The sequence below is a fragment of the Melospiza melodia genome, chromosome 1, assembly GCF_035770615.1.
Source record: "Melospiza melodia melodia isolate bMelMel2 chromosome 1, bMelMel2.pri, whole genome shotgun sequence".
In the NCBI taxonomy this organism is placed as follows: domain Eukaryota; kingdom Metazoa; phylum Chordata; class Aves; order Passeriformes; family Passerellidae; genus Melospiza; species Melospiza melodia.
In genome coordinates, this window is record NC_086194.1 from 44,314,031 (window position 1) to 44,324,449 (window position 10,419).

General features: G+C 38.5%; 2 protein-coding genes across 2 annotated transcripts in view; one reads left to right on the forward strand and one right to left on the reverse strand.

Moving 5' to 3' along the window:
* Window positions 1-237, reverse strand: part of ACAD11 (acyl-CoA dehydrogenase family member 11) — a 29,057-nt gene extending 28,820 nt beyond the window's left edge. Inside the window, 1 exon segment of the mRNA XM_063155861.1 lies at window positions 3-237. Coding sequence (XP_063011931.1) covers window positions 3-237 — 235 coding nt within the window.
* UBA5 (ubiquitin like modifier activating enzyme 5) lies at window positions 236-9,672 on the forward strand. The gene is made up of 12 exons (XM_063155871.1): window positions 236-381; window positions 1,372-1,417; window positions 1,511-1,600; window positions 2,307-2,416; window positions 2,828-2,914; window positions 3,472-3,556; window positions 4,377-4,481; window positions 4,660-4,787; window positions 5,205-5,340; window positions 5,800-5,875; window positions 6,665-6,771; window positions 7,389-9,672. The coding sequence occupies exons 1-12, from the start codon at window positions 236-238 to the stop codon at window positions 7,470-7,472; spliced, it is 1,200 nt and encodes a 399-aa protein (XP_063011941.1). The 3' UTR covers window positions 7,473-9,672.
* The last annotated feature ends 747 nt before the right edge of the window (window positions 9,673-10,419 follow it).

The window sequence follows — 10,419 nt, forward strand, 5'->3', positions numbered from 1 at the left end:
GCCGCCCGGCCGGGACACCCGGAGGCTCCTCGGTCCGCCAAGGAAAGCCCTTCGCAGCCCCCTGGCTGTCGGGCCCGGCGGCTTCTCCCGGAACACGACTTTTCCCGGGAGGCAGGTCCCGCCGCGGCGGCCACCGCCCCTCAGCCGTGAGGAGGCGGCCCCTGGAAGGGCCGGCCCCGCTCCGCCCCGACGCTTCCCGGAAGCTCCCGGGGCCGGGCACAGACGTGTCGCTGCCATGGCGGATCCCGGGCGGCTGGAGCGGCTGGAGCGGCGTGTGCGGGAGCTGGAGGAGGAACTGGCCCGGGAGAAGCGCGGGCGGGCGGCGGCGCGGGCCCGCATCGACACCATGAGCGCCGAGGTGACCGACTCGAACCCCTACAGGTGCGCTGAGGGCTCTGAGGGCGGCGGGGCTCTGTCGGGGCGCGGAGGATGGGCAAGGGGGAGGCCGTGGGTTGAACGGTGGGGCTGGGGGAGCGGGAGAGGCTCGGACGGGTGGGAATCTCGGGGATGAGGATGGGTGTGCTCGGGAGGGTGTCGGGCAGCGCAGGAGGCAGGTGCTCCGGCAGGGATGCTCTCGGGTTTCCCACCTGGCTGGGCTGGATGTCAGGGTTACTTTGTATTATCTTGCTTTACAGTAGAGGCAGGCAGGGAGGGAGAAAAATCTGAAAACCTTGTGGTTTTCAGCTAGGTTGCTAGTAAATGGGACAGGTGTTGGTATTATTTGAGGTCTTATTCTCATTCCTCCAAATTGTCTGTTTTAGAAGTTGGTTTATAGAATTCTTGAGCTTTAGAGACCCCTTCCCTTCTAGAAATCTGATGATTTTTTGGGTTTTGTTGGTTTGGGTTTGATTTTATTTTTCCTTAATACACGTTGATATTTGTACTTTCATGAAAAATGCCATAAAGAGATAAAATGTTCCTTTAAAATGCTTTCAGTTATCCTCAAAACCTGATAGTCTCTATTTATTTTTTTAATGTTATGTTAATCTAATAAAGTCGAGCAGAAAACAGTGCAAGTCCTCAATAGGTTGCTGCCATATGGTTCATTACCAAAAAAAAAAAAAAGTGTCACCTTTCATTCTGTAAATCAGGGATTGAGTTACAAAAATATCTGTGTCCTCCTGATTTCATGATATTACCAGAGGAATAGGTGCATGAGTTTCTGCAGGGTTAGGACTCTGGGGCAAATAGGAAAGCATCTACTCTGTCACTCAGACTGTACCCAGCTGGCAGTGGAACAGCAGGCTTGCATTTATTGCTTGGTCAGGTTATTTCTAAAGCAAAAGTGATTTTAAGTACCTGAAAAGCAAAATTGTTGTTAGAAACATAAAGAATATTTTCTGTGTTAACATTGCATTTTTTTCTTTGTAGTCGCTTGATGGCATTAAAAAGAATGGGGATTGTCAAAGACTATGAGGTAGGATTCTATCTGTAATGAAACACTGTTTGCATTTTTTCCCTGGGAGGACCACTTTTGACATACTGATGTGTACATTATTCCTTCCTACAGAAAATCCGTACCTTCACAGTTGCAGTAGTAGGTGTGGGGGGTGTTGGCAGTGTGACTGCTGAAATGCTGACAAGGTGTGGCATTGGTAAGGTAATGAGAGTTTTTTTTTGTTCTTCTTTATCTTTATAGTAGATTGACCAGTCCTCTTTGTAAAGAGTTTGATTTGATTTTACCCAAATAAAAAAATGTTGTGAAGAAAGCACTCAAGAACAGCACTTGTGTAAACATCACACATGATGAGTCTGTACTTTATTATGCTGGTAAAATTTATTTATTTAGGGCTTGATCATCTGGACAGTTCTTGTTTGGATGTTTGTCATCTCCATATTCTTATATGAACCTATCTCTCTAATCTTCATAGTACAAAAGGATTATTGCCAAACGAAAACAAAATAAAGGAAAGGAGGGGGTATTTCACATAAAGTCTCATAAGAACCAAGTTTATATCATGCAACTGAAATGTAGTAGATGACAAACAGAAATCTTTATCACAAACATTAGTTTTCACATGGCAGCAAGTAATATAGGTGATAATAGAGGTGCTACTGTTCATATAGGTTAATCTGTTGAATAATCTTAGTTTTAATGACTTAACAGATTGTTTCAGTTTTTCACATCCTTATGATGTTTGTACCTCTTGTATGTGAACTGAATGGGCTTCTGAGGGAGGGAGTTTTGTTGGGGGAATTTTCTATGGCTATGGTTTTAGAATTAGTTTTATTGTTCAAAATTGCCACGGTGCTCTGTTTGCAGAGTCTCTGGAGATTCACACATGTTAAAACAATCTTTGTTGTAGCTGCTTCTGTTTGATTATGACAAAGTGGAACTGGCAAACATGAACAGACTCTTCTTCCAACCTCATCAAGCTGGATTAAGTAAAGTGCAAGCAGCAGAACATACTTTGAGGTAAAACTTGGAGAAACGGGTATGAAAATGTATTGAGCCAGGATGCTGCCCTAGAAAATCAGTGTTTTGCTCTTAATCATTTGCAAAGAATCATGATTTAATTTGGGAATTTGAGCATAAAATATTTGTGGGGATGATTGATATCTCAAAGACATTTTTGTACTGGCCAAAACCTTAATGTGAGTCTACTTTTTAGTAAAAGCCAGTTTTGCTCAGAAGTTTGGTATAAACTATGCCACTCCCACATGTTGTGGGTTTTTTCTTATCTAATGTGAATTTTTGACAAATAGGGGTGAATTCTAGAGTTCAGAGTGGAAACTTAAGACTGTAGCAACACTTGGGAAATTAGGGAGAAGAATGCAAATTACCACTGTATTCTTAACTACTGACTCCTATTATTTCCTCCCTAAGGGATATTAATCCTGATGTTCAGTTTGAAGTACATAACTACAACATCACAACACTGGACAACTTTGAGCACTTCATGGATAGAATAAGGTAAAATCTCCCAATTTTAGCATATTGCTAAGTTCTGCTGATGTGTAGTTCTACACAGCCTCACATTTTTCTTGTTGGGGCTCTTTTTCAATTTATTAACTTCCAATTGAAAACCTCTGGGAAATGTATGTGTATGAAGACATTCTTGTCTAGATGTGTTATGGAAAACAGATCAGATCATATCTTGAATGCTCTGTAGTAGTTTTCAGGTATGATTTAGGAAATGAAGAAGAAAGTAGTTACTAGTGGATCTCATAGAGATCTGAGATAACTTACACCGTTTGCAGTTCTGTTGTACGAAGATACAATTCTCCAATACTGTGAGTGCATACTATATAAAGCAGTCTAAAATGCCCATATATTTAAATCCCAGCCTCAGCATGGTGTTGTTTCTACTGCAGATCTAAGATACTGGTTGTGTCCTGTACTGCATTTGCACAAGCTTTGTTAAAAATTCACTTTTCTTGGGCTTCTGTACTGTATAGCAACATGTCAGTTGCTGTGTTGGTATTTTGTTCTGCTGGCAATTTCATGTAAATTTCTGATGCTCGTTGCAGTAACGGTGCACTGGAGGAAGGGAAGCCTGTGGATCTGGTTCTGAGCTGCGTGGACAACTTTGAAGCTCGCATGGCAATTAACACGGTAAGGCCACCAAAGGCACGAGCTTGTGGAAGGCTGTTTTCTTCTATAAATGTTAGGAGTTGTGCAACTATAGAAAAGACATGAACTTAAAAACAATCTCCTAAGAAATGTCCCCCTTGGCTTGAGAAATCTGAGCTTTTACCCAGTGCTTATAAACCCATTTTATGTGTATAAATATCACTAAAGACTTGGAAGTTACTATCAGCTAATGGTTAGTAAAAGAAGTATCATAAATTCATAAACTCTGTCTTTTCTAATTACTCTGTTTATAAAACGGTATTTTGAAAGGCTGGTATGTTGAATCTTAGAAACTTAAAAAGATTTTCTACAGCTAATTATATACCTCATGTGACTTTTTGTATACTAAAAATGCTGTTTATTTAATCAAACTCTTTTTCTTTATAGTAGCAGCCAATGTAAGGTATATGCCAAATGAATGTTTTCTGTTACCCTTCAGCTGACTTGATCCATAAATTGCAGTCAGGGAAGGCACACAGATACACTGTACCCAAGCCTCTAAAATAATTTGTGGAATTATATTCTATAGTGTGCTGTAATTGGGTCACTGATGTCTGTATTGTTAGAACATCTCAGGTCCTCAGGAAAGCACAAAGGGCTGGCTTCGTGAGGGCAACTTTAATTTGCCGCTTGATTTGTCCTTTGATAATAATTTCTATCTCTTCATGTACTTTTTTCTGACCATAGCCTTTTTGCCTGAAATCAGGGACATGAATGTGTTTCATCACTCCCAATTGTTTGAGTTCCTATTATTTTCATTAAACTTCTACAGTGCTGATGTGTGTGTTTCTGTGTTTATAAGGCCTGCAATGAACTTGGACAAATCTGGATGGAGTCTGGAGTGAGTGAAAATGCAGTGTCAGGACACATCCAGCTGATCATCCCTGGTGAATCCGCTTGTTTTGCGGTACGTGGTGCTCTGCTGAATTGCTCTCTTGCCCTTTACAGTGGGACTGGAAATGTAAAGATTAGCTGGCCTTGTGAGTGTGATCCTGGCACAGCTGATGCAGTACCTTTAAATTCTGTGTGATCTGTGGGATTTCTTGAATGCTTTTTTACAGATTTTTTTCTCTATTGCCCCTCAGTGTGCTCCTCCACTGGTAGTAGCTGCAAATATTGATGAGAAGACATTGAAACGAGAAGGAGTTTGTGCAGCCAGTCTTCCTACAACCATGGGTGTTGTGGCAGGAATGCTTGTGCAAAATGTTCTCAAGTAAGTGACTGAGTTGTTGCTATTTGATGTGTACAGCAAAATATTTAAATATTTAATCATGCTCTGATTTGACATCATTACGTTATACATAAAAAATGCTGTTGTGCTGACTTGTCTTTGTAATTTTGTACATGGACAAAGAATAAATTTGTACATGGACAAATAAATAAATCTCTTGCCTGTAGCTGAGTTATCCTCACACACCACGAGAAGGTGGGATTCTGTATTGATCCAGTTATTCTGTTGCCAGCTGACTACAGCATTACTGGATTTAAGGCAATTACAGTAATTCACATTACAACTCCATGAGTCTGAAAGTATATTCTAAAAGTTCATTGAGGAAAAATGATTCCCTAAGCAACTGAATTTTTAGGTTTGCACCTGCATTACAAGCTCCTTCTTTCTCTGTGTTTCTAGATACCTGTTAAATTTTGGTACTGTGAGTTATTATCTTGGTTACAATGCAATGCAGGATTTCTTCCCAACTATGTCTATGAAGCCAAACCCCCAGTGCAGTGACCACAATTGCAGAAAACAGCAAGAAAATTATAAGGTAAAAACAGTTTGGGGTTGTGGGTCAATTTTCTAATTTCCCTTTTCGTAGAGAACAAAGCAAGTTGCAAATCTGTAGTAAAAGAAAATGTTCGTTGCTACTCCAGTTTGCAACACTCATCTTCAGATGGTTGCACGTGTTTCTAAATATACAGTACTTACCTTAAAGGGTAGGAAGAAGAGTTGAGCAATTTTCTAGAAGAAAATACTGCTTAAGAGAATGCAAACTCTTCTAGTAGTCATATGTTTCTGAGTTTTAATGGGTTTGATGTTTTTTTTAACTTACTGATATTCTGCTTTTTTGCTCCTAAGCAGTCACCATTTAGAACCTTTTTATCTTACATGTTGGAAGAAATGTGACTATTAGGCTTGAACTTCTTTGCAGTTTTTGGAAATTGGACTGGAAATTGGACTAAATGTTGATTATTGAGGGGATTGTTTTTCTGTGTTTTCTCTCCAGAGAAAAGAAGCTGCAAGACCAAAAGAAGAAGTAATTGAAAAGGAAGAAGAAATAGTACATGAAGACAATGACTGGGGTAAGTCATCACCTGGAGACTAATTGATTTTCCCAACACTGAGATTCATTTTGGGTGAACACGGTTTAGGGTACATAGAATTTTTTTAGTTCCTATATTTTATAACTTACACTGTGTAATCACTTTTGGCTTTTCCTGGATTTTGAAAGTAATTTTACCACAACGTGATGATATATTTTTAGTGCAATGTGCAGGTTTTAGGCTCAAAATGTAACTGCTGCTTGAATAAAAAACTTTCTCAGAAGATGGTTTGAAGATGAGGGAGATATGAGAAGATGTATTAACTGCATATTCCTTTTAAATATACTAAAGAGCAGTTGTCGTTTCCATAACCACTGTGCTGAGGCATCCCATGGATTTTTACTTTCCTCTGAGGATTTTAAATTAGAAGGAATTATCTTAAGGAATGGTAAATGTGTTTTATGTAACTGTTTTAAGACTGGAGATATATGTTCTGTTTATTACATGCTATAGAAAATAATCTTATCTTACACCTGGGAGAAGTGTCCTTATGGTAAAGTTTAAATGGTAAGGACAAGGAAGAGATGCCATTCTGGTTCATAAGTTGCCTATACAGAATTATGTCAAATATTCTAAAGGGAAAATATTTTCTATTGGTAATGGAATGAAATTGTTGAAGTCAAAGGTGTTTCTAGTTTAATTTAACTCTGTTTTTGGAAAGTAGCTGCATCTTTCCTCTTACTGTGATAACTTGGTGATTAAAGAACTTTTTCTTCTAACTTTTTCTTCTAACTCCTAATGGAGTTTTTGTTTCCTTTTAATGCAAAGGCATTGAATTAGTATCAGAAATTTCAGAAGATGAGCTGAAGGCTGCATCTGGCCCAGTACCTGAGCTTCCTGAGGGAATTAGTGTAGCATATACTATCCCAGACAAGGTAATGAACTTATTAGTTATGAATTTTTGAAATACACGTTGTAGATTAAATTTATAATACCAGCCAGTTTGGTTACCCTTTAAACCTAGAACAGAATTCCATCTTGAACAATTCCAGTGAAATGTGACCTCAGTTCATTTGATTATTCCTTTTTATGGTCCATTTTTGTGTTCCTGGGAAAGATAATTCTTTAAGTGTGGATGGTGTCGTTACGGTAAAGCTTAAATGCTAAGGACAAGGAAGAGATGCCAGTGTGAATGTACTGCTGAGATTATGGGAATTAATGCATTTGGGGCTGGGGGAAGAACAGCAAATGTCAATTTCTCAGTTGATATTTTGGTGACTAATTTTTCCCATACATATCTTGTAAAAGCTGTATTGTCAAAGAGCAATGAGTATACCTGGGGAACATAGAATCTGAATGTACTGCAGTAAGAACATTCTAACTCCTAGTCAAAATAGTTTACAGTTGAATTTTATTATCTAATAAACTAGGCCTAATCTCACTATTGAGTGCCTGCTTTTAGGAAAATGGTGTAACAGCAATAAACCTGATCTGTGAGGGCTTTTTTTGTTTACTTTTTTTGTTGACAACTTTTTCTTCCTGTTCCTAACAGGAAGAGAATTCAGTAACTGGGGAGACAGTAGCAGACTCTGAAGAAAGCCTAGAAGAACTCATGGCCAAAATGAGAAACATGTAGAAAAACAAATATGAAGTACAACTTTCATGAGTTTGGATGGACATTGGATTTTAAGAAGACCAGACTTCTTACTTTTTTCCTTTTTTTTACTTCCTTTGAAGCTTACTTTTCTGATGAAACAGAACTGTTACAGGGGAAGGAAGGACACAGACTTAATTGTTTATTTTCTGTTTTCTCATCATGTCTTTATTAACAGATAGAGCTGTGCTACTGTTAAATTTTAATTTCTCAGCATTGCTAGTGTCCAGATATTCAGTGGCAAATAAAAGGACCTGGATAAAGTAAAAAAAGCAGGCACAGCACATTATATACCCTATCATGTGATGAGAATAGCACATAGAACAAGCCAAGGGAAGGATGAAATCTGCTGGAGTGGGCTGAGTGAGTGAAGGGCAGATGATAATGCCTCTCTCATGATGCTGCTCCTGATTTTCCAGGCACTTTTACTTGGTTGTCACTCACTGGTCTAAAGTCTTGGCATGGATCATGCTGTGGGTATTTTTTCCGAGAAATGAGAACATATAAGCCTTTTCATCTGCCTTAAATATCCCTGGGATGGAATTTTCTTTATCAATGTCTTACTGCTGCTTGTCCTTCAACAGCTGCCTATGTTTTGTATGTGATGTTTTGAGTATACTGTAAGAAGGTGAAGTCTTCTGGTATTATTACATTAGCAGCATGCCACTATTTTGTCTGGCAGATGCTTTTCATGACAAAATTATGAGTAACTATGGAAAGAACTGGAGATTTGTCTACCTTTTCAGAAGTCTAAATATTATATTTTTGTTGGTTACTGAAAATTTAGCTATAATTCTGATCACTCCCCATCAGGTGGGCTATATTGAGGAATATAAGTCTGAGTTTGCATAGAAAGTCTTCTAAAATAAGATACTATAAATTTTTAGTTTTGCAAATATTTTCATTGGAGTAGCTCACCTATTGTATTTGTCTTGTAAATGACATAAGTACAGTCATATAACCTTTTAAATGGCCACATGTTAAACTGACCTGTAAATATTTGCATCCTGGGGCACCAGTACCCTGCAGAACTGGAAGGATCAGTTTCAGATATTTTAACTACTGTGGGCATCTGATCCAGAACTTGGTGATTATTTCAACCTTGGCAGTATAGTACAAATATTTCCAAAGTGGGTTCTTCAAAAAACTTTTCCACAACGTGATGCAGCCAACACAGAGTCAGCTAGTATCGGTCAGTAGTATCCCACTAAAATGAGAAGAGACAGCAATATCATGGTGGTGCTTCTGTTTCTTAGAGCAGCTGAATGAGTATCTGTTAGTTATACTAATAATTAGTTTAAAAAATGTTTCATTTGTAATAAATGGTTACAAAATTCAAAATCAGTTTCCTCCACAGATGACATCAAATTATATTTTACATAGAAAGATAATTTCTGAAACCAGTGAGGGAGATTTTGGGTGTGTTTTGAGTGTGGGGCATTATACTGTAAAACTGAAGTGGCTTTTTTGGATTGAGTTCTGTTTTGGAGAAACCAGCTTTTAGAAATGAGCTGCAAAGAAAGATAGGAAATAGAATAATGAGAACATTAAAAAGGTAGATACTTGAATCTGTGTCACTAAGTCTACGTTAGCTTGATCCAGTGTCAATTTACGTGTTACTTACATTTCTGTGTGACTTTCACCTTTCTGTTGGGAACAATAGAAGTCAGGCACACAGCTGTGTGGGTCTGGAGATCCTGAGGGAAATGGCTGATTCATTTCTACAACAGCTCATTTCATCCTGACTCTTAATGATTTGGCTGACATGGCTGCCATCACAGGATTGACAGCTTTATGAGAGGCAACTTCAAGTAAACTTTTATGAGGGAATTACTTTTGTATGCCCTGTTAGAGAGTACACAAAATGGTTCCTGTGTTACTTTTACACTTTCAACTTGTATATACAAGAAAAATTTGAAATAATCAAAAAATGAATAATTGTATTAAAATAATTGTATGTGTCAATGGTTAAAATTATTTAAAAATAAACAGCATCCAAAAAAGCAGCACTAAGGATTTTTTTTTTAACTAAAAAGATGTTTATAAGTATAATGCACTCTAACTGTAAAACACAAGAGAATATTTATTGCTTCCTTGGTTGTGAACTTCAAAGTGCATTGCCATGATTAAGTCCAGCTTTGTTTATTCAGCAATCTTATAAAAGTGTTCAGTTTTTACAGTGTCTCATGAACATTATTAAGATGTTGATATTCTGACAGTATAATTACATCTCCATTGAAACTGGTGACCCTCTGCTTTGAGGTGGAGTCCTACACAGAAGTATTATCTGGCATATCCCATGTATAGAAATGACTTTTCCTTGCTGTCCATGAGGTACAGCTCCATGGAAGCTGTCTCGTAAGCTTTCTTTGGGTTCACAGGGCAGGCACATGGATTCCTCACCCTCTTTGCTGAAGGACAATGGATGTTGGGATCTGCTGTTTTTGAGGGACTAATTTTTTATTTTAATTCTTTTTCTTATTCCAAAACCAACCCTGCAACCTAGGAGGAAGTTGGAGAGAAGTTGCTCAATGGAAGAAGAGTAACAGTTCAGCAACAGTAACACTGAGGCTCTAGAAAGCAACTTTTTATTTAAACTGGCTACAATAAGGGAAACTGTTTAGGAGAGGAAGATGTACCACTGTACCTATTAAAATCAGAATAGACATGGCAAGCTAGACCAGACATCTGACAATTCTTTAGAGGAGAGAATTAGGGGTCTAAGAACATGAGGCAACATAGACACACACAAGCTGAGTAGGTTGAGGTTTTGGAGGGGAGGGGGTTGGGCATTTTTGGTTGGGATTTTTTGCATGTGTATTTGTCTGTCTATCCTTTTGCCCCTCTTCTCAGTTGGTGACAATCCTGCAAAGAACTTTCCAGTTTTTAAAACTTGCTAAGGTGGTTGAAATAGAGTGGTAAACCCTTG